The following is a 21,186-nucleotide window of genomic DNA, read 5'->3' as shown; positions in this document are numbered from 1 at the left end:
GAGCTCGAGGCCCAGCTGGCCATGCTCTCGAGGCGGCGCGCTGCCGCAGCGTACACGGCACTCGCCGTCCTGCGGGTCTTGGTCGCCTTCACCTCGCTGTCGTCCATCCACCCCGACGAGCACTTCCAGAACCCGGAAATCGCTGCCGCCTTCTCGTTCGACTATGCCATGTCCGGCGGTGACCGCCCCCTGCGCACCTGGGAGTGGCGAGGCGCCTCGCCCTGTCGCAGCATCCTGCCCGTCGCTGGCTCGACCGGGCTCGCGTTCCTTCTCGTCAAGGTCTTTCTCGGCTCCAGTGAGCACAGCATTCCTCCCTCTCTACTCTCTCGGCGCCCAGGAGCTGACACCATGCCCGGCAGGTCCACCGGCGAGCGCCCTTTTCGCCGCCGAGCGAGCCGTCATCCTCCTGTTCTCGTTCGGCATCGGTGAGTCCTCCCCCGAATGCCTCTCGTGACGAAGCACTGACACACTGTCGTACAGACTATGTCGTGTGGCACATCTCGCGACGGTCGCACCTATCGGTCCTCCTGTTCGCCAGCTCGCCCGTCACTTTCACCTTTCTGCTCCGCCCCTTCTCCAACACCCTCGAGACTGTCTTCCTCGCGCTCGCCTTCTTCATCTTTTTCCGTACCCTCACGTCGGGACGAGCGGCGTCAGTCGCACGTCTCTTCGGCCTCGGCGTCGTCCTCGCCGTCGGCATCTTCAACCGCATCACCTTTGCCGCCTTTGCGATGCCGCTCGTCCTCAGCACAGCCGACGCCGGCTCTCGGCAGACTAGTTCTCATGTTTCGCTCAGGTGCGTCCCTGCCCTCTCGCAGTCTTTCGCGCGCGGCCAGGCGAACTGACCTTCTTCGCACCGCAGCGCATCTTCTCGGCGCCTCGTCCTCGTCGGTACCAGCGCCCTCGCAGGCTTTATCGTCGCCGCAACCTCCTGTATCGTCGTCGATACGGCCTACTTCTCGACCGGCAAGGTGTCGATCCGCACCGCCCTCAACGCGCTCGCCCATCCGCACTCGTTCATCGTCACGCCGCTCAACCTCCTGCGGTACAACGCCTCGAGCGATAACTTGGCCGAGCACGGCCTGCATCCCCGATGGCTCCACGCAGTCGTGAACGCGCCCTCGCTGTTCGGTGCGGGCCTCGTCATCGTCGCGCTCAGTGCGGCGGACCTGCTACGGCCGAGAGGAAGGCTCAAGCCGTTCGACCGGCGCCATCTTTTCTGTGAGTCCTCGCATTCTCGTATCACCCCTACATCTTTCCGGTCGCAAGACTGACCAGTCGAGTCTGCAGTGTACCTCTCGACATTCTTCGTTCCCCTCGTCGCCCTCTCCGTCCTCCCGCACCAAGAGCCTCGATTCCTCGTCCCTCTTGTCCTCCCTGTCGTCCTCCTCGCGCCATACACCTCGATCTTCCGCAGCGCGACGTCGAGGGCCGGCAAGACGCGCAGGGTCATCTGGGTGCGCCCAAACCCTCGTTTCTTCCCCTCTTTGCACGAGGACTCGCTCACTCGTCGCGCCCGCAGGTTCTCTGGCTCGCCCACTCGTTCGGCTTCACCATCATGTTCGGCTACCTGCACCAAGGCGGGCTTGTGCCGGCCACGCTCGCCCTCAACGGCGAGCTGCGCAACTCGACGACCCGCATCGGCGCCGCTCGCGCCGTCGACGTCGTCTTTTGGCGCACGTTCATGCCGCCTCGGCACCTGCTCCTGCCGCTCGCTCCAGGTGCGCACACCTCTCTCTCTTTCTCCTCTTTCCGAGCCACCGCCGGACGCACGACGCTGACCGCGACCGCGCGCAGCAGGAGCTCTCGTCCCAGCTGTCCGCGTCACCGACCTCGCCGGCGCCTCATCCTCCACCTTCCTCTCAACCCTTGCCGCCTTCGACCTCGCCGCCTCGCACGTCATCGTCGTCGCGCCAGCCTACACCATCGAGGCGCAAAATCTCACGTGCCTCGCGACGTCCACCTCGACCGCCTCGTCGGGCCGCTCGGACCCGTTCGACACGCTCCCGAAGCGACGCCTCTCGCCGCTCGTCGCAGGCCGCACATCTTACGGCGTGCACGTCGACATGGACCGGCTCGGCGACCTCTCCGGGGCCAGGTGGAAGACGCTGGGCGTCGGGGTGTGGACGGTCGAGTAGCGCCGGCGCAATGCGATTTCCCTCGCTCGCCCGCCCACTCGCACGTGCCCGAGAGTCGACAGGGTTCGCGATCGAGAGCTCCACAGTGAGGGACCACGACGTCGCCGGCGCAGTCCTGCGCTGCTCTGCAGGACGGCGAGGAAAGCGAAAAGAAGCCGACCTTCGCAAACTGGCTCGCTCCTCGTTTCGGCGCTCCAGACTGCTCCCCGGTCGCGAGCCGCTGCCTGTCGACGAGAGCAAGTCAGCGAGAGTACGTGCAGCTGCCCAGCTAGAGTCCAGCACGCTGTCGATGTCGACGATCCTTTGCGAGCTGCAGATCCTCGAGCGCACAGACCCTCTCGCTTGCTCCGGCTCGTCTTGTGCAAGTCGGGGACACGATCGGCACTCGTTCCATAGAGCACCTGCTGCTAGTTACAGCGCATCACTGACGCGCGTCTTGCACGCCCGCGAGAGAAAAAGGCGAGTGGGGCGGGGCAAAAGCGAGGGCGCGTCATCGGTCGACCGAGTGAGGGGAAGCGCTCTCGCTGGCGCGCTCCTCCTCCTCTCTTCTCTCCACCACCACCGCTTCACGCACTCTTTTCCTCACTCGCCTCACCACCCACCACCACCACCACTGTGCGTCCCTCTTCCTTCCCTCGCTTCCGTGCCGCCCGCCTCGTACCCACTCCGCAGCTCGGAAGATCTGACGCTGCCCCTCTGTCCCACAGACCACCACCACCATGTCGACCATCGCTCACACCGAGGCCCACGCCGGCGCCGGCGACGTCGGCGAGAACCCGGCCCCGCCCCAGGCTGAGCGCTACGAGGAGGGCAAGGAGGGCTCGCACAACACGCTCGACTCGAAGGACGGCCGCTCGCTCGCCAACAACGTGAGTCGGCCTGCGTCCCGCTCTGGCCACTTTGCCAGGCTCGTCGTGCACTGCAGTGCAGCGGCGAGCCCGGCTCTTGAGATGCTATAGCGCGCACACGCAGCTGACCCGAATCGCCTCGCCGTCGACAGATCGCTGCCGCGTCGCGCAAGGACAAGGAGGGCGAGGACGAGTCCAACTCGGCCTACTCGGGTGTCGGTGCCGCCGAGGCCCACGGCAACAAGCCGTCGCGCGGTGCCCAGATTGACGCCGAGGTGCGTTCCCCGTTTATCTCCTTCGTCGCCGTCGTCCTCGTCGCCTCGTTCTGACTCTGTCGTCCCCTGTCGCCCTACAGATCCAGCGCGAGGAGGAGGAGATGCTCGCCAAGAAGCAGAACTAGACGTCCACGAGCTGGTCGTCGTCCGGTCGGGCCTCTCCTTGGCGGTGGCCCTGCCCGGGTCGAGCGTGTGCGCCTCGAAGCGCCACCTGTAGCAAAGTGTCAACATTCTCCTCGTAATAGCAGTGCATGCCGCATCCCTGTCCTGTCGTGTATGCGAGCGAGAGAGACAGCTTCCGAGACCTTGTCGTCGTCGTCGTCGTCGGGCGTCCGTCGGCGGAGAGGTGGACGCGTTCCTCGACCTCACCGGCTCGCTCCTCCACCTCGAGCGCTTGCAGCAGCCATGTCCTCGACTGTCTTTGAACTTGTGCGTCCCCCTCTCGCTGCACCACGAGCGCTGCGGCGACGGACAAGCTGCGACTCGTCGGCTGACCCTCCTCGACGCGTGTCGTCCTCCCTCGCGCAGGTGTGCGGCGCGCAGAGCTACGACTGGGGTAAGCTGGGCAAGGTGCGTCGTGCCGTTCCTGCACGCGACTCGTCCGCCCTCGACGAGCCGCTGACCTCGCCCTCCCCTCCGTTCCTCCTCCCCGCCTCGCTCGACCTCGCGGCCCCTGTGCAGGACGGCTCCAAGGTCTCGCACTTTGCGCAGGGCCTCCCCAACTTCTCGTACGATGGTGACAAGCCCTACGCCGAGGTGCGCCCCCTTGTCCTCTCTCGCCTCGTCTCGTCGTCGTCGCCCCGCTCACCTCCTCCCTCGATCCCTCGTCGCCGCAGCTCTGGATGGGCACCCATCCTTCGTGCCCCTCGACGCTCCTGTCGTCCGGCGACGACCTCAAGGAGCACCTCAAGGCGCACCCCGAGCTCCTCGGCGACAAGGTCGTCCGCAAGTTTGGCGACGACCTCCCGTTCCTCTTCAAGGTGCGCGTCCTCCCGCCCTCGCCTCTCTGCGCCGGTGCGCCCATGCTCACACTCGCATCGACGCACACCTGCAGGTCCTCGCCATCCGCAAGGCCCTGTCGATCCAGGCGCACCCGGACAAGAAGCTCGCCCAGCGCCTTCACGACGAGAAGCCCGACGTCTACAAAGGTGCGCCCGCTCGTTCTCCCTCTCGAGCATGCCCGACACGGTCCTGACAGAGATGCGCGCGTGTCGCAGACCCGAACCACAAGGTCCGCCCCTCCTTGCGAGGCAACGTCCACGTTCGACAACCCCCGAGCTGACCCACCTCGTCCCCCGTCACGCTCGCAGCCCGAGATGGCCGTCGCCCTGACCGACTTTTCCGGCTTCTGCGGCTTCCGCCCACCGACCCAGATCGCCGCTTTCCTCGACCTCGTCCCCGAGTTTACGGCCGTCGTCGGCTCGTCGGTCGCCGACTCGTTCAAGACCAAGTTCTCGTCGGCGGCCGCTGCTTCGGAGGACGACAAGAAGGCCGGCCTCAAGGACCTCTTCTCGGCGCTCATGCGCGCCGAGGACAAGCCCGTCAAGGAGCAGGTCGAGAAGCTCGTCGCTCGCGTCGCCAGCGACGGCGCCGGCCTCGACCGCGAGGAGCGCGAGCTCGTCCAGACGCTCAACGGCGACTTCCCGGGCGACGTCGGCGTCTTCTGCACGTTCGTGCTCAACATCGTGCGCCTCAAGCCGGGCGAGGCCGTCTTCCTCAAGGCCAACGAGCCGCACGCCTACCTCGACGGCGGTACGTCCTCGCCTTTGCCTCCCTCTCTCTCTCTCTCTCTCTCGTCGACGGCAGAACTGACTCGGTCTCTCCTCCTTGCACGCGCAGACATCATGGAGTGCATGGCGACGTCCGGTGCGTCCTCGTGAGTCTCGCTTCGCTCGCACTACCTCGCACTGACCCTCGCCCTCGTCAACAGACAACGTCGTTCGCGCCGGCCTGACGCCCAAGCTCCGCGACGTGCCGACCCTCACCTCGATGCTCACCTACACGTCGTCGCCGCCGTCGGAGCAGATCATGACGCCCGTCGGGTTCCGCTCGACCAGGCACACGACTTTGTACGACCCGCCCATCGACGAGTTCTCGGTCCTCCTCACCGACCTCAAGGCGGGCGAGACCGAGACGTACGACTCGATCGAGGGCCCGAGCATCCTGATCTTTACCCAGCTCGAGGGCGAGGGCCAAGGCGCCAGGCTCTCGTGGAGCAACGGCGACGAGAAGGTCTCGCGCGAGGGCCAGGTCTTTTTCGTCGGCGCCGGCGAGGAGGTGACGGTCGAGGCCAAGGGTGGCCGTGTTGTCGCCTACCGCGCGTTCGTCGAGGCGCAGTAGATAACCCCGTCCCCCTCGAGCTCTTCCCCCCTCCCCTCGTCTTGACCTCCCTCGCTGCATAGATCTCTCCTCGCCCCACTGTCACCTGCATCACGGACACTGTTCGCTAGTCTCTCTGTGCGCTCGACGTTCAGCGCGGTGCCGCTCTCGAAAAGCGCAGCTCTGCGCCGCAAGCGGGCTCGCCGGGCGAGACGAACGGCGAGGCCTCGCTCTCTCGCTCCGCCGCGCATGTCGACAACGCGCAGTTCGCCGACCGACTGGCCCCATACCCAGCTCGCCCCTTCCCCGACGACAAGCGCCGCCCTGCGACCCGGCTGCGTCGACGCCGACGTCGAGACCGGCACCGAGGTGGGAGAGACTGATGAGGCGGCGGAGCTCACGCCTGCGTTGGCGCGCGTGGTCGTCGTTGCCGGTCTGGGAGGTGCGTCCACTCCTCTTTGTCCCTGCCGACTGTACGCGCTGACCAACTAGTGCACGCAGGGCTCCTCTTGTCCGTCTCGTCCCCCTCCCTCTCCCCACCTCTTCCTCCGCCAACCCCGCTGAAGCCACGTCCCTCGCAGTGGCTACGACACGGGCGTCTGCTCCGGCGCTCTCCTCCAGATCGGCGACACGCTCGGCGGGCAACCTTTGACGACCTCGCAGGAGACGGCCATCGTCGTCTCGGCGCTGTGGGGCGCGCTCGCCGGCAGCCTCGTCGCGAGCAAGGTCGCAGACTGGGCAGGCCGCAAGCCCGTCGTGCTCGGAGCGGCAGTGCTCTTCGCCGTCGGAGCTCTTGAACAAGCAGCGGCGCAGACCCTGAAGGAGGTCCTCTTCGGTCCGTCCTCTCGCTCCGTCATCGCGCTCGCCGAGCGGCCTCGTGCGGCCGCTCTGGGGCGCTCGTTCAAGCCGAAACACAGAGGCCTGACATTTTCTGTCCCGCAGGTCGCGTCATGGTCGGCCTCGCCGTCGGGCTCGCGTCGATGGTCCTCCCCGTGTACCTCGGCGAGATCTCGCCGCCCGCCTTCCGAGGCCGGATCGTCGGCTCGCTCGTCGTCCTCATCACCGGCGGCCAGGTCATCGCCTACTGCATCACGGCCGCCTTCATGCACGTCGACAAGGCCTTCCGCTGGAGCTTCGGGCTCGGCGCCGTGCCCGCCATCTTGCAGCTCGTCCTGTCGTTCTCGATTCCCGAGTCGCCGCGGTGGCTCGTTCGACAAGGCCGCCTCGTCGCCGCCCGCCGGAACCTGTCGCTTCTGTCGCCGCACGCGACGCCCGCCTCGATCCAGCACCGGCTCGACGCCATCCAGGCCGACGCGCCTGACATACGGGGCGAGCACGCCCCGACGGCGAGCAAGGCTGACTGGAGGACGCGGCTGCGCGACGTCGTGCGCATGTACAGCTGGGACGAGCTGCGTCAAGGCCGGCTCGGCTCCCTGTGGCGCGACCGAGCGAGCCGTCGCGCACTTGCCGTCGCCGTCGGGCTCCAGTGGTTCCAGCAGTCGACCGGGTTCAACAACCTCATGTACTACAGCGGCAAGATCCTCGCCGAGACGCACCTGTCGCAGCCCGCCGCGTTCGCCATCTTCATCGCCGTGTCCAACTTTATCGCGACGCTCGTCGCGCTCCGCCTCATCGACCGAGTCGGCCGACGGTACCTCCTCTTGCGCACGTTCGTCGGCATGGTCCTCGGCATGGCGCTCCTCGCGTTCGCCTTCCTGTTCATCCCTGTCGGCGACGTCGAGGGACCCGGCGACGCGGCGAAGCCGGGTACGAGCCCTTGGGCGTTCGTCGCGCTCGCGGCCATGGTCGGGTTCTGCGTGTCGTACGCACTCGGTATCGGCAACGTCGCGTGGGTCGTGCAGGCCGAGGTGCGTCCCCTTTCTCTGGCTCCCGTCCTGTCGTCCCGCGCGCTCCTCTCCCCGACCCTCCCTTTTTCGCTCGTCACCCACCCTCGGCCGGTCTTTCTGACTCGCCCCATCGCCTACAGGTCTTCAACCAGGACTTGCGCGCGATCGGCAACGGGCTCGCGACTGCCGCCAACTGGAGCGGCAACCTCGTCGTCTCGTCGACCTTCCTGCACATCTCGAAAGGTGCGCTCGCTTTCCCTCCCACGCCGCTCTCTGTCGTCGCCCCGAGCGCTCGAGCGTACGTCGACCACTGACTGACCCTCTTCTCGACACAGCATTGACGCCCGCAGGCGCGTTCGCCCTCTTCTCGTGCGTGTCGGTTGCGGCGTGGCTCTTTGTGTACTTTTCTCTCCCCGGTGCGCCCACCACATCTCTCTCCCTCTCTTTCTTGACCTCTTGTCCCTCTGGACCTGACCGTCTCTCGATGCGCCTCTTTGCCCGCAGAGACCAAGGGCCTGTCGCTCGAGGAGGTCCGGGCGCTCTTCGAGCAGCACGTCGGGCTCGCGCCGGGTCGCTCGACCTCCTCGGTCGCTGCCGCCGGGACGACGGTGCACGGCTCGGACGCTCGAGGGAACTACTACGTCGTCGGCGAGGAGAGCGAGGTGGACGAGGCGCAGGGAGTGATGGCTTCGACGCGAGGCGACTGCTCGGGGAACGGGCGGCGGCGGCTTGACCGCGACGACGACGTCGGTGTACAAGGACGAGGAGCATAGCGAGCCGTGTAACGAGGTGCAAGTGCGAGAGTGTGTGCTGCGCGATCGGGAGAATGAGCGAGACTCGGCCAAAGCGAGAGGCGCGGCGGAAAGATCGCCCCCGCTCTGCGTCGACGCTCCCCCTCCCCCTCTCGCTCGCTCTCCATCCTCCAGCACCAGCTACACACCAGCACCTCGACATGAACTTTGCCGCTGCCGCCAAGAGCGCACCCCACGACGGTCCCGAGCCCCAGCCCGACACGTCGCTCCTCACCACCCCGAGCGACGTCGCGGCCCGCCCCGTCTCGCCCGGCGCACAGGCAGACGACCTCGAGACCGAGAAGGCGCACGGTCCGTCCACTCCCTCTTTGTCCTGCCTCCCTGTGCAGCTGTCGCACCCTTCCCCCTCACCCCTTCCCTGGCGTCGTCGCCGTCAACCTGTAGGGCGGGCCCTTTCGATGACGCGCTCGTCCTCGGATCCGCATGCATCCCCCGTTCAGCTTCGCAGGTACTGACTCGCCTTGCTCCTCCCTGCCCGCATACTCTCCCTCGCCACCGCCGCCCTGTCCTGCGCGCCCCTCTTCAACCACGTCGCCCTCCCGCTTCGCCCTCATCCAGTCGTCGACCACGACGACTTCGAGAAGATCAAGAACGCCGTCGAGCACGCCGACGAGCACAACACGGCCCAGGAGCACTTTGACGAGGCGCACGCCCACCGCGAGCAGCGCGAGCAGGCGGCCCGCAAGGCTCGCGCCCAGGGCGAGCTCAAGGCGACCACCGACAAGGTCGAGGCGACTACCGGCGCCGCTGCCCAGAAGACGTCGCAGGCCGCGACCCAGGTCAAGCGCGACGGCGAGGCGCTCGGCCGCGACGTCAAGCGCGGCGCCGAGGACGTCGGCCGCGCGGCGCAGCAGACGGCGGGCGAGGTCAAGCGCGAGGGCGAGCAGGTGGCGCACGACGTCAAGCGCGAGGTCAAGCGCGAGGGCCAGGCCGTCGCCAACGAGGCGTCCAAGGCGGCCGACGCGGCGCAGAAGAAGGGCGCCGAGCTCGTCGACGACGCGAGCGAGCTCGCCGGCGAGGCCAAGCAGAAGGGCAAGCAGTTCCTGCGCGAGGCCGACCGCAAGGCGTCCGAGGTCGCCGGTGCCGCCTCGCAGAAGGGCCGCGAGCTGCGCGACGATGCCGAGGAGCTCGCCGACGAGGCCAAGGTGCAGGGCCGTCGCTTCGCCAACGAGGCCGAGCGCGAGGGTCGTGAGCTTGGCGGCAAAGCCGAGCGCAAGGCTCAGGAGGCGGTGCGTCCCGCCTGTCCTCCCTCCTCATCATCGCCGTCGTCGTCGTCGTTGTCACTTCGAGAGCCGCACACTGACTATTCTCATCGTCCGACGCAGGCCGACAAGGCCAAGAAGGAGGCCAAGCGTCTCGAGAAGGAGGGTCGCGAGTTCGCCCGCGAGTACCCGATTGCTGCGACTGGCATCGTCGGCCTGAGTGCGTCGCCTCGTCGTCCCTGTCGGTTCCATGCCGAGCCTCACTGACTTTCGCCTCCCTGCCCCTCGCAGCCAACCTGCTTCTCGTCGCCGTGCCGTCCTACTACGCGTACAAGAACTGGCACCTTCCGCGCTGGGACCGCCGCGTCGTCTCGGCCGTCGCCGTCGGCCTCGCAGGCATCTTCTCGCTCGAGAGCGCACTTGGGTACTTCGAGCTCCAGAAGGAGCAGAACCGTCGCCTGTAGATCCGCTCTCCCTTTCGCACCCCTCCTCGACCCATAGCAGTTTAGTCGCCGTCGTCCCCTCCCTGTAATCGAGCGCGTTGCCGAAGCGTCCCGCAGTCGTCGTTCGAGAGCGAGGCGAACTTCTCGGTTTCGAGAGAAGTAGGTCAGGGACAGGTGCCAGACGTCGAGTACCCGTCTCAGCAAGGACGGTGAGAGCGGCGGAACCCGGGATTAAACTATTCTCGAGGAGTGAGAGCGTCTCGCAGCTACCTTCTCTTGCTCGACGAGGCGAACTTCTCGGTTTCGAGAGAAGTAGGTCAGGGACAGGTGCCAGACGTCGAGTACCCGTCTCAGCAAGGACGGTGAGAGCGGCGGAACCCGGGATTAAACTATTCTCGAGGAGTGAGAGCGTCTCGCAGCTACCTTCTCTTGCTCGACGAGGCGAACTTCTCGGTTTCGAGAGAAGTAGGTCAGGGACAGGTGCCAGACGTCGAGTACCCGTCTCAGCAAGGACGGTGAGAGCGGCGGAACCCGGGATTAAACTATTCTCGAGGAGTGAGAGCGTCTCGCAGCTACCTTCTCTTGCTCGACGAGGCGAACTTCTCGGTTTCGAGAGAAGTAGGTCAGGGACAGGTGCCAGACGTCGAGTACCCGTCTCAGCAAGGACGGTGAGAGCGGCGGAACCCGGGATTAAACTATTCTCGAGGAGTGAGAGCGTCTCGCAGCTACCTTCTCTTGCTCGACGAGGCGAACTTCTCGGTTTCGAGAGAAGTAGGTCAGGGACAGGTGCCAGACGTCGAGTATCTGTCTCAATGACGACGGTCAGAGCGACAGAACCCGGCATTTGACGCCTCTCGAGCGGTGACAGCGTCTCTCCTCCCCGGTTTTGCCTCAGCGCGGTGTCGAGCAGCCACGGCTTGAGACGGTCTCGCAAGACGATTGAGCAGCGCCGATCGCCTCGTAGATTGCACCTCTCGACTCCCACGCTCGCGCTACACAAGAGAGAGAGAGAGAGAGAGAGAGAGAGAGAGAGAGAGAGAGAGAGAGAGGGCAATCGCGAGCTCACTCACGTCCCGAACTGGCCCGCCTTGACCCACGCCTGCGGCAAGTCGCGCGTGACGTCGAACCACGTGCGCTCTACAGCGACGAGCTCGCCTTGGCCGATAAAGTCGAAGAGGACGAGCGGCTGGTACCGCCTCGTGACGCGGATGTCGAGCGGCTTGGCCTCGCCGACGGCGGCGGCGGTCGTGAAGGGCGCGAGGTTGTCATCGTCGTCGTCGCGTGCGCGCTTGCGGTCGGCCTCGCGACGCTCAGGTTGCTGCTGCTGATGCGCGCCCTTCTTGCGCTTGCCCTTGTCGACGTCGGCGGCGCCACCGCTCGTCGTGGTCGACGACGCCGCCGCACCTTGGCGCAGCGCCTCGAGGTCGATCTTGGCGACCCAGTTGGCGCCCCACACGACGGCGATGCTGCTCTCGGCGCCACCGCTCGCGACGGCCGCTCGGCGGCTCGGATGGACGTGCTCGTCATGGTCGGTATCGGCGCCGTTGACGTGGACCGGGTCGCGCCGAGGCTCGAACGTGACGCCGAGGATGGGCTCGCGGATGTCCATGAGCGCGTTGTACTTGCGCGACGAGAGAGCCAGGCCCCAGGGGTGGAACCGGTGCGACTTGAGGCCGTACAGGAGGAGGGCGTTCGACGGGAGGGCGACGATGAGGGTAGGCTCGGCGGAAGACGATGTCGGAGTGAACGCGAGCCAAGAGGGAACGAGGGGAGGGCTAGGGAGGGATGCGTGTGGCGAGGACGAGACGAGCGAGTAGACCTTGACGGTGCGGTCCGACTCGGCGGCAGCGACAAAGTCGCCGTCGCCCGACACCGCGAGGCAGACGACGGTCGAGGGAACGCGTTTGGCCGTCGACGACGCTGACGATGCGGCGTCCTCGTCGGTGCTGCCGTCCGAGTCCGAGTACCCGGCGCCGTTCATCTCGACGTCTCCGCCGTTAGTCGCGCCGTTCGCGAGACCCTGGGCCCGGCCGCCGGGCGAGGCGCCGTCGCCAAACAGCGCGACGACCTCAAACTCCTCCTCCTTGCCCTGCGACAGCTGGACGACGGCGACGGTCGCGCCGAACGCCGTCGAGAGGACGAGGCGCTGCGAGTCCTTGGTGAACGTGAGGCACGACGCGCCGGTGCCGAGCGACGACGACGGGAGGCGGGCCGACAGGGTGTCGGCAAAGGCCTTCTGCCGCCGCGGGACGAGCTTGCCGTTGCGCCACGAGAGGCGGAAGAGCTTGGTCTCGTAGAGGTCGGACGCGGCGAGCCACTTGCCGTCGGCCGACACGGCCGAGGCGACGAGGTTGGTCTGGACCTGCGCAGGGAGGACGACGACGATGTCAATGACAGACACACGCGAAGAGATGCTGCGAGAGGAGGGCGCACCTTGAGCTCGAGCTCTGCGAGCTTCTCGTAACCGGTCATGCCGACCTCGTCCTCGTCCTCGTGCTCCTCCTCGCCGGCGAGCCCGATCGCAAAGCTCTGGCGGCCCCACTTGACCTTCTGGAGCGGAGCGGCGTTGGCGCCCAGGCCGAGAGAGCTGCCCGCACGCTTCGGGTCGTCGAGGCGCCAGATGCCGATGGCGCGCTCGCGGCGGCAGACGAGCAGACGAGGGCGGTCGGCGGTGCCCGAGCCGGGTGCGACGGCGAACGGTCGTGCGCGTTGCGGGACGTACGAGGCCCGGCGGTGAACCGTCGACTCGAACGCGGTCGAGGCGACGTCCGAGACCGGGTTGGGCACAGGTGCGGCGCGCTTCTTCGAGGTGGAGGAAAGCGCCGACGGGACGGGCGCGACGGCGGTGAGGATGAGGGACAGGTCGAGGCCGGCCGACGTCATGATGGGGACGAGGGGCGCCTTGGGGCGAGGTGCGGGAGGAGGAGGGTGGGGAAGCGGGACCGAGTAGGGCGGCGAGACGACGATGGCGCGCACGTCGTGCGAGTGGAGGCGCCGTCCCGACGCCTGGATCCATCGGCCGACAGGGACGTCGTGGATGCGCGACGACGCGACCGTGACCTGGCGGAACTCGGTCGTCTTCTGGTCGACGCCCGACGTGAACAGCGAGGTGCCGTCGGTGCCGAGCGCGAGCGCGAGCACGTCGGCCTTGTGCGCCTTGAAGCTCTGCGCCTGGGTGCCGTTCGAGCCGTCCCAAAACTTGACGTTGCCCATCGAGTCGCCGCTGACGACGGTGCCGCTCGCGAGGACGGCGACCGCCCACACGACCGTGTGCTCGCCCTTGAGCCGGTCGAGCGTCATGCGCAGGCCGCCGCGCCACACGCCCTGGACCGAGCCCGACGACGGCACGTCGAACCGGCGGATGGTCGAATTCGAGCAGCCGGCGACGAGGTAGCTCTCGCTCGGCGTCTGGAGGTGCGGCGGCAGCGACGACGCCTCGTCCGGCGACGCCTCGCGCGCCTTGCCCTTGGAGACGGGCTCGACAGGAGGGCCCCAGGCGAGCGACAGGGCGCGGACCTTGCCCGCGCCGCCGATCTCGATCTTGGACACCAACTCGAGGTCGCCGTCGAGGATGTTGAGGACGCGGACGGTCGAGTCCTCGCACGCGATGGCGAGCGCGGACGAGGCACGGGTTGCTGCGATGGCGAAGATGGGCGGCAGGGTCGGCAGGGTCGACTGCGCGGCGAAACACTGGTGAGCGTCGGCGGCCGCGGACCGAGAGGAGGCGAGAGACGCACCTTGACCATGCCGACGGCCTTGCCGCTGCCCGGGCAGCCCCACTCCCACTCGACGAGCTCGCTCCCGACACCGCCGACGCCGAAGAGCCGCACGCCCTCGCGCTGGAGCCGGCGCACCTCGCGCTCGGCGCCCTCCTTGTCGCCCTCGTACAGGTCGAGGTCGGACGGGGACAGGGTCGTCTGGTGGGTGAAGACGAGGTGCGAGAGAAGCGAGGTCGGCTTGCGCGAGTTGCGCTCTTGCGGGAGGGGAAAGGGCGAAGGGAGGGTCTGCGACGAGGGCGCAAGCGTGAGCGCGCAGGGAAGACGGGGAGGGTAAGGGGGCGGGAAAGCGACGCACCCGCCACGAGATCCACCCTTGGTGACCACCCCAGACCATGAGCTCGACGTCGCCGTTGCTCCTGCCGACAGCGAGCACCCCCCTCTCGCCCGAGCTGCCGCCGAGTCCGAGCACGCTCGCGTCAAACGAGGCGGGCGTGATGGCGAGGGCCGTGACGCTCGACGGGTTCCAGTCGGGGAAGCGACAGCGGTGCACGGGGAGGCCCTTGCGGCGTGCGGCGGTTGCGGCGGCGGCGGCGGCGAACGGAGATGGTGCGGCGTCGAGGTCGGGCCGGGGCGAGGGCTGGTCGAACGCCGGGTCGTCGGCTGCAAGGTCGAGGTCCATGCTCATGGTGGGCGTGCGTGTGCTCCAACCGGGCGGGCGGGTGTCGAGAGCGAGAGAGGAGCAGGTTGTCGTCGGCGAGCGCAAGGGCCAAGCTCGTCGACTCGTCGACTCGAGGCAGCCGCACGCTCGCTCGCGCTTCCTGGTGCTCGAGGGGCTCGGATCGAAGCGCAGCTGTCTCCTCGTACGCGCCACGATGCTCAGCAACGAGCTCGAGCGTGTCGCCGCCGAGCGCTCACCGCCCACCGACGTGCCACCGCATCAGCGACGACGACCCGACTCTGCTCGTCACACCGCTCGAGCCAGGCCATGCTGCCGCTCGCCTTGCTCGCACGGTCTCGACCTGGCCGCCTGTCCAACCCGCAGCTCGCCCCACCCCGCCGCGTCGTCACCGTCCTCGTCGGCTCGCCCTCCCCGGCCAACTCGTCGTCCAGCTCGACCTCAAGGGCTTGTCGGTGTGCGACCGCGCACTGATCTCGCGCAGCAGGTACGCTCGACCATCCCTGCCCCCTGGACCGCTCCCCTTGTGCCTCGAGCGTTGACCCTCTCTCCCTCCTCCCTTCTCCTCCTCGTACCTCGATCTCGGCCCCCCCTCTCGTCGCCCTCTGCCTCTGCGCACCCTCCGCCACGCTCAGCTTCACCGCCGTCACTCGCCGACTTGGCCCAGCCCCCTCTCGCGCCGCACTCGCTCCGGGCCCGGCCCCCGACCACCTTGTGCATCCTCGTCGTCCAGGTCTCGGCCTCGCCTGCAGCCAGGTGCGTCTCTTTCTCTTCCCTCTCGTTTCCTCTCCTGCGGATGAGACTGTGACACTGACTCGCCGCCATCCACTGTGCAGGCGCCCGTCCAGGACTCGAGCCCCGACAAGCGCATCTTCCTTCGCCCGACTGTCGCCCTCGCCGCTCCGCCGCATTCGCCCGCCTCTTCTCCACATGCTCGCCGGCCTGTCCGCTCGACTCGAGGTCGATCTGTCGAAGGTCGAGGTTGTCGTCGCGTCGCGGTGGCAGGGCAGCAGGGCGAGCGAGCAAGGGAGGCGGGTGGAAGACGAGCGCAGGACGAGGCAGTGTGCGTGGAGACGCCGGGCGCGTCGCTGGATGTGGGGGGAGGGGGGCGATGCGGCGGCCGACGGCAAGCTCGACACGAGCCCGTCGCCTCACGCTGCCGCCCAGAGCCACCGCCGCCCCGGCCGACCTCGAGCGACTCGCCGCGCCTGCCGACACCCTCCCTCCTCGTCCACCGCCGCCCAGGTTCTCCTTCCCTCCTCTTCATCCTTCCTGCCCATTCCGCCACGCCGACCGACGTCCCCCAAGGCGCCGCCGCCACTGCCCCTTGCGTCGCCCCACCTCCTCGACTCGATCTGCCGCCGGCGAGCAGTTGCGCGCCCGATGCCCCGCCGTCGCCCTCTGCGCTCCTTCTCGTTGAGGACCCGCGCCGTCGCAGAAGGCGTCGATGCGCTTGTGCCGCCCTTGAGGCACCCACTGAGCGGCACTGGCCCTTCCTCCCGGCCACCATTCCCTCTCCCTCGAGCCTTCTCGCACGTACACCCCTCTCGCACTGTCGTAGACTCTCCTTGCAGTCTTTTGCGAATCGAGAGTCTCTCTCAGTCGTCGTTCGCAAGCCCCCGTGTCGTCTCCCTTCGCGAGAGCTCGCGTCTGCTCTTCCCCCCTCTGTCTCTTCCTCTCGCTCGGCCGGATTGCGAGTGCGCTCTCTGCTTGCGCATTCGCGCTCGCGAGCTTCCGAGCACGGGTGATCAGCTTGTTCGTGTTGCTCGCTCGATACGTTCGGGAGCCACTCTCGTTCTAGAGGCTCGAGCGCCTCGCAGACGTGCTCGATCTTTCGCTTGAGCGGCTCTCGCTCTCTCTCTCCCTCTCTCTCTCTCTCTCTCTCTTTCTCTCTCTCAGGGCTGCATGCTCGAGGTGTGCCGAGTATGTATGACACCAAAGAAAAAGGGTCGGGCCCGAGCGGGGCAGATGCGCAGAGGGGTCGTTCACTCCCAGAACCAGACGCGGAGCAGCATGAGGGTCACGCAAACGACGCCGACGGCAACCTCCACCTTCGGCGAGAACTTCGTGGGCTTGAACGCCTCCGGCTCGTCGCCGCCGACGTGCTCGCTCGCGCCGGCGGAGCGCGTGATGTTGCCCGAGGGACCTGCGCCGGCCGAGTCGAGGCCGAGAGCGTCGCGGCGGTACTCGCCGCCCGGCTTGCGGAGCTTCGGAACGAAGGCCGGGACCGATGAGGCCGTCTGGGTGACATCGAGGGCTGAGGCGGGTCAGCCCGCGCCTGCGAGAGAGGGGGAGGGGGGAGGGGAGAGGAGAGAGGGCGCACCTGGTCGTCCGAGGGCTGGGTTCCGCTCATCGTTTAGATGTAGTGGAACTGGAAGGTAGTTGGATCTCTGCGAGGCCGAGAAGAGGGCGGACGGGAGAGGTTTAGCGACGGAGGGAGATGAACGCGATGAGGCGACTGCCGCTCGCCATAGACCGTGGAGCGAGGACAGACCGGGACGCACTGGCTATAGAAAGGAGCGAGAACTCGATGTCGGCTCTGGTGGGCTCGTATCGAGGACGTGTGCAGAAGAAGAGGCCGAGAGCCTCGTCGCTGTTCGCCAGCAGCGGATAGCTCGCTGTCGCGCTCGAACGTCGGGTTTGCAGTGCTTGTCCTGGCTCTCGAATAGCTCGATACGCGTGGCACTGCATGTCCCGAGCAGCTCCTTCCGGCCTTGCGCACACACGGAGCCTCGGTCGTCGCCTCGTCCTCGACTCTCACTTGCTCCGAGTTGCTCTCGGGCTTGGCCGCGCGCCTGATCGGCTAGCGCGAGTCTGCTAGGCTGCCGTTCGTAACTTGCTCGCTCTCGCTGCCGAGTCGACTCGCGCGTCGTCGGGCTCTCCCTCGCTCGCGCCCCACGTCTGCCCCCGCTCTCGCTCTCGCTCTCGCACGGCGCACTCGCCCGGCCGCGCTCGACATGCTCGCCAAAGAGGGCCGTCGTTGCACGCAAGGGCAGACATCGCCGAGGCGGACGAGCGCGATGCGGTGGCCTGCGTCGAGCGACGACCGAGAGCGACGTCGCGAGCGCTCGGGGCGCCGGCGCACGCTCGTCGCGCAGCGCCGGGGCGCTCGCGTCGGTCGAGAACTTGCACAATGACCCTGTACGCGCGGGAACGAGTCAGTCGTGAGCGCGAGAGGCGGCACGACAGGCTCGAGGGCATGCAGAGGGGGGAGAGAGCGGGACGCACGGGCGAAGCTCCCCTCGACGACGGCGCCGTGCCCGTCGCCCTCGGGCTCGTCGACCCTCGGTCCGAGCCAGTGCCCGTTGAGCGACTCGACGGGACGAGGTGAACCGGGTCGGCCAGGACCATCGAGCTGGTCTCGCGCGGTCGTGCCGGTCGAGGAGAAGGCGACGCCGGACCGCCAGAGAGCTGCGCGCACATCGCCAAGAGACCAGGAATCGATCGAGTCAAGACGAGGCGCGAAGCTGGGCATGCTCGTGTCAAGCGACGCGGGCGATGAGGGCGTGGGAGGTCGAGTCGGCGAGGAAGCTGAGAGGGCGAGTCGAAGCGGGTGCGGCGCTGCGAGTGGGCGAGAGCGAGTCAGTGCGGGCGTGCGAGTACGTCCTCGTGTCTGTCGGGCCGCAAGACGCATGGCCTCCTGCGCAATGCCGCCGGTGGAGCGCTCGAGGGCTGGCCGTCGCCTCGTGAGAGGACGTGAGCGACCGGCTCGCCGAGCGCAGAGGCCGCCTGAGCGGCCGCCCGGTACGGACCTCGATCCGGGAGCGAACGAGGGGCAGGGCAAGGTGGACGGACAATAGTGCTGGGTGCGCTGCCTGTCGACGAGGCGAGGCGACGAGGCGAGCGAGGACGAGGAGGAAGCGAGAGGGGACGCACCTTGCGGCGGCCAGCCGTCGGGTCGTGGCAGATCAAAGTGCGCTGGAGAGCATCGAGCACGAGAGCACGTCCAGCCAGGGGATGCGAGCCGGTGGGGAGCGAGGGCGAGAGAGTCGAGGCTGGCGCCGAGTCGTCCTCGTCTCCGCTCCCACACCTCAGCCAGCCTCGTGCACTAGTCTATTGTGAGCAGTCTCTCCCCTGCGTCCCTGGCGACCAGCGCAGCCGCCCCGTCGTGCGAGCGCGGTCGTCGCAGCCCTCGACCTCGTCCTCCCCCGGATCCTCGACCGCCGGCTGGCACCAGTCGAGCCACTGACCAATCCCTTGCACGCCTGCAGCCTGCACACCGCCTCTTGCAAGCCACCTGTCACTAGCCCCTTCACCCCCCGTCATGCGTGAGTCCTCATCTCCTCCTCCTCCTCCTCATCCTCCCCGACTTCATCTCCCCCGACTGACCCTCTCGCCCTCGTCCCTCCCGAGCAGCTCTTCTCAGCTACATCGCCGGCTTCTCTGCCCTCGGGTTCGGCGTCCGCTGCTATCAGCTCGCCATCCTCAAGCGCAACATCTTCGACAGTGCGCCCTCCTCCCCTCCTGGATCTCTCGTTCGAACGCTGACCGCTCCCACCAGACCTCGGCGGCCACGCCCTCTCGACGGCTGCGTTTGCCGGCATCGGCTACTACGCCTACAACGCAGAGTCCGTCCCCTCTCTCTCTCTCTCTCTCTCCCTCTCGAGCTCTCGTTCTCGCGACTGACCCTCTCGCCCCGACCGCTCCGCAGGCAGTACCAGCGCGAGCTCATCGCCGACAAGAAGGAGCAGCTCCTCCGCATGCGGGAAAAGGACGAGACGCTCCTCTCGAGCGCGTCGGGCCGCGTCTCGGCCTCGTCGCACCACTGAGCGCCATCGACGAGCGGCGACGAGCGCGGGCAGGGGCCGAGTGGGCGCGTGTAGAAGAGTGCATCGGGATTCTCTGTGCTTCCTTTCCGTCGCTCGACTCGAGAGTCGCTCTCTACGTGCCCGGTCAGAGAGAGTGTGAGAATCCTGCTCGCTTTCGTCGCCTCGCGCTACTTCCTCAGTCCGAGCACCCTCGCGAGCCTCCCTCCATGCGGCTTGTCCTTGTCCGTCCCAGTCCCGCTCGCCTCGCTCGCCCGGTGCTGGTGGTGGTGCTCCTTCCGCAGCTTGTGCCCTCCCCTCGCCCGCTCGCGCTCCCTTTCCCTGTCCCGCTCCCGCTCGCGCAGGTCGTGCACGACCGCCTCGGCCACGTCAAAGCTCGACCGGCCCGACGAGCCCGTACCCGTGCCCAACGCCCACTCGGCGCTCGACCGCCCGAGCGCAGGCCCGCTCACGCTGCGCTGCCCGGCCTGCACGCCGGGCGGCACGAGGAGCCCGAGCGACGACGGCTCTGCCCCTGCGGGTGCTCCTGGGCCCTGGTGCGCCTGCGCCTGTGCGGCGGACGAGAGCGACGGCGCGTGGGCGTGCGAGCGCGACTTGCGCACGAGCTTGTTGTGCGCGTGGGCGTTCGCGAGGGCGTGCGAGGGCGAGGGCGGACGGATCGAGTGTGGCGGCGGCGGAGAGTGCGGCGGTGGCGGCGGCGACGGGGGTGGGAGGCGGTCGACCGGGATGGGAGGATGGGGTGGATAGGGAGCGGGCGACGGCGACGAGGGCCCGACCGAGGGAGGCGGCGCGCGCGCCGTCGGCGCGTAGTGCGCGATGACGGGCGAGGCGGCGTACGGCCCGGGCTGCGCGCTCTGGTACACGGCGGGCGAGAGCGAGCCTGCGGGGCGCCTCGACCAATCCGTGCTTGACGCCGGCGTGGGAGAGGCCGGCGTCGGCGTCGCCGTCTGGACCGAGTCGGGCGTCGCGTGCTGCTCCTCCCTCGCGCCCGAGTAGCCCGACGCCGGCGAGGGCGCAACGTCGCTCGTCCTCGCGCCGCCGTTGCCGCCGCCGCCGGGCGACGTGACGTGCGCTGCGCTCGTCGCAGCCGAGCCGACCGACGTGCTCGAGGCCCTCGACGCGCGGCTGCTGAACCGGCGGAACATGATCGGCGACAGCTTGGGCGTCGACGGGCGGCTCGCGGCGACGGACGCGGGCGAGGGAAGAGGGGAAAGCTGCGGCGACGTCGTGTTCGGGTACAGCGAGCTCGGCGTGTGAGGCTCGCTCGGCGTGTCGGGCGTCGCGAGGGGCGCCTGGCGCCGGAACACGCTCGCGTCGGCTTGTGGCGTCGGCGGGATGGGCGCGCCGAGGCGAGGGACGCCGGACGGGATGGCGAGCTGCGTGAGCCCGAGGCCGAACGCGGTCGGGTCGGGCGACGCGACAAAGCTCGACGAGGGCGACCGCTCGCCGTCGTCCTCGCCGTCGCCGTGCTCACTGCGCGACGGCCTGGGCGGGAGCGCGATCGAGAGCATCGACTGCGAGCCGGTGCGCTTGGCGCGCAGCGTTTGCGAGTTGGCGCGCGACTTGGAGCGGCGTGCGGCGCGGTCGTCGGCCTTGGCCTGCTCGACTCGTTGGCGGATGAGCTGCGGGGCGTCTGCGAGTCAGTGCGGGCGCGACAGAGAGGGGAGAGAACGCGATGCGCACCGTCTCGAGGTCCTTGAGAACGCCAAAGCTGTAGGCGAACTCGGCGGCCGAGAAGCCGTCGGCGTTGCGCATGTCGGGGTCGCAGCCGCGGTCGAGGAGGAGCTTGATGATCTGAGAGGGCGTCGAGAGTCAGTGAGAGGCTCGGCGAGAGGGGCAGACGAGCGGGACGCACCGAGACGTGCCCCCAACTCGCGGCAAAGTGAAGTGGCGAGTTGCCCTCGAGGTCGGGCGCGTCGACGTCGCTGCCGGCGTCGACGAGGAGCTGTGCCGCGTCGAGTTTGCCCTTCATGGCGGCGACGTGCAAGGGCGTCATGCCGCGCGAGTTGACCCACCCGAGGACGAACGGGAGGTGGTCGAGGTAGGCCTCGAGGATGGCGACATGGCCGTGCGCGGCGGCGACGTGGAGGACCGTGTCGCCGAGGACGTCCTGTTGGAAGAAGCGAGTGAGCACTGGCGCA

General features: G+C 68.1%; 7 protein-coding genes across 7 annotated transcripts; 5 read left to right on the top strand and 2 right to left on the bottom strand.

Annotated features, from left to right (window-relative positions):
• Window positions 1-21: 21 nt before the first annotated feature.
• RHOBADRAFT_54121 (glycosyltransferase family 22 protein) lies at window positions 22-2,173 on the top strand (the record flags this gene model as incomplete). Its single annotated transcript, XM_018417160.1, has 7 exons — window positions 22-295; window positions 360-425; window positions 481-796; window positions 863-1,221; window positions 1,291-1,457; window positions 1,523-1,721; window positions 1,801-2,173. 7 exons carry the CDS (start codon window positions 22-24, stop codon window positions 2,136-2,138), a joined length of 1,719 nt encoding a protein of 572 aa, XP_018270327.1. The 3' UTR covers window positions 2,139-2,173.
• Window positions 2,174-2,857: 684 nt separating this feature from the next.
• Window positions 2,858-3,386, top strand: RHOBADRAFT_44763 (uncharacterized protein; the record flags this gene model as incomplete). The annotated part of the gene is made up of 3 exons (XM_018414477.1): window positions 2,858-3,007; window positions 3,139-3,261; window positions 3,342-3,386. 3 exons carry the CDS (start codon window positions 2,858-2,860, stop codon window positions 3,384-3,386), a joined length of 318 nt encoding a protein of 105 aa, XP_018270326.1.
• A 249-nt stretch (window positions 3,387-3,635) lies between these two features.
• RHOBADRAFT_66572 (uncharacterized protein) lies at window positions 3,636-5,715 on the top strand. The gene is made up of 9 exons (XM_018419012.1): window positions 3,636-3,690; window positions 3,790-3,831; window positions 3,943-4,017; window positions 4,098-4,241; window positions 4,316-4,409; window positions 4,479-4,492; window positions 4,572-5,013; window positions 5,101-5,127; window positions 5,192-5,715. The coding sequence occupies exons 1-9, from the start codon at window positions 3,667-3,669 to the stop codon at window positions 5,599-5,601; spliced, it is 1,272 nt and encodes a 423-aa protein (XP_018270325.1). The 5' UTR covers window positions 3,636-3,666; the 3' UTR covers window positions 5,602-5,715.
• Window positions 5,716-6,162: 447 nt separating this feature from the next.
• RHOBADRAFT_15713 (uncharacterized protein) lies at window positions 6,163-8,160 on the top strand (the record flags this gene model as incomplete). Its single annotated transcript, XM_018412273.1, has 4 exons — window positions 6,163-6,415; window positions 6,523-7,448; window positions 7,568-7,670; window positions 7,763-8,160. Coding segments are annotated over 4 exons (1,680 nt in total), but the record flags the coding sequence as incomplete, so codon positions are not given.
• Window positions 8,161-10,933: 2,773 nt separating this feature from the next.
• Window positions 10,934-14,288, bottom strand: RHOBADRAFT_54117 (uncharacterized protein; the record flags this gene model as incomplete). Its single annotated transcript, XM_018417159.1, has 4 exons — window positions 10,934-12,246; window positions 12,318-13,559; window positions 13,622-13,888; window positions 13,959-14,288. 4 exons carry the CDS (start codon window positions 14,286-14,288, stop codon window positions 10,951-10,953), a joined length of 3,135 nt encoding a protein of 1,044 aa, XP_018270323.1. The 3' UTR covers window positions 10,934-10,950.
• Window positions 14,289-18,308: 4,020 nt separating this feature from the next.
• Window positions 18,309-19,131, top strand: RHOBADRAFT_65185 (uncharacterized protein). Its single transcript, XM_018418656.1, has 5 exons — window positions 18,309-18,337; window positions 18,491-18,547; window positions 18,636-18,725; window positions 18,781-18,847; window positions 18,931-19,131. Exons 2-5 carry the CDS (start codon window positions 18,544-18,546, stop codon window positions 19,046-19,048), a joined length of 279 nt encoding a protein of 92 aa, XP_018270322.1. The 5' UTR covers window positions 18,309-18,337; window positions 18,491-18,543; the 3' UTR covers window positions 19,049-19,131.
• A 46-nt stretch (window positions 19,132-19,177) lies between these two features.
• On the bottom strand, window positions 19,178-21,041 carry RHOBADRAFT_49860 (uncharacterized protein; the record flags this gene model as incomplete). The annotated part of the gene is made up of 3 exons (XM_018415276.1): window positions 19,178-20,667; window positions 20,729-20,839; window positions 20,901-21,041. The coding sequence occupies 3 exons, from the start codon at window positions 21,039-21,041 to the stop codon at window positions 19,216-19,218; spliced, it is 1,704 nt and encodes a 567-aa protein (XP_018270321.1). The 3' UTR covers window positions 19,178-19,215.
• Between the last annotated feature and the right edge of the window lie 145 nt (window positions 21,042-21,186).

The sequence above is a fragment of the Rhodotorula graminis genome, assembly GCF_001329695.1.
Source record: "Rhodotorula graminis WP1 unplaced genomic scaffold RHOBAscaffold_8, whole genome shotgun sequence".
Taxonomy (NCBI): domain Eukaryota; kingdom Fungi; phylum Basidiomycota; class Microbotryomycetes; order Sporidiobolales; family Sporidiobolaceae; genus Rhodotorula; species Rhodotorula graminis.
Note: the sequence above shows the minus strand (reverse complement) of the source record. Positions and strands in the feature narration are given on the sequence as shown.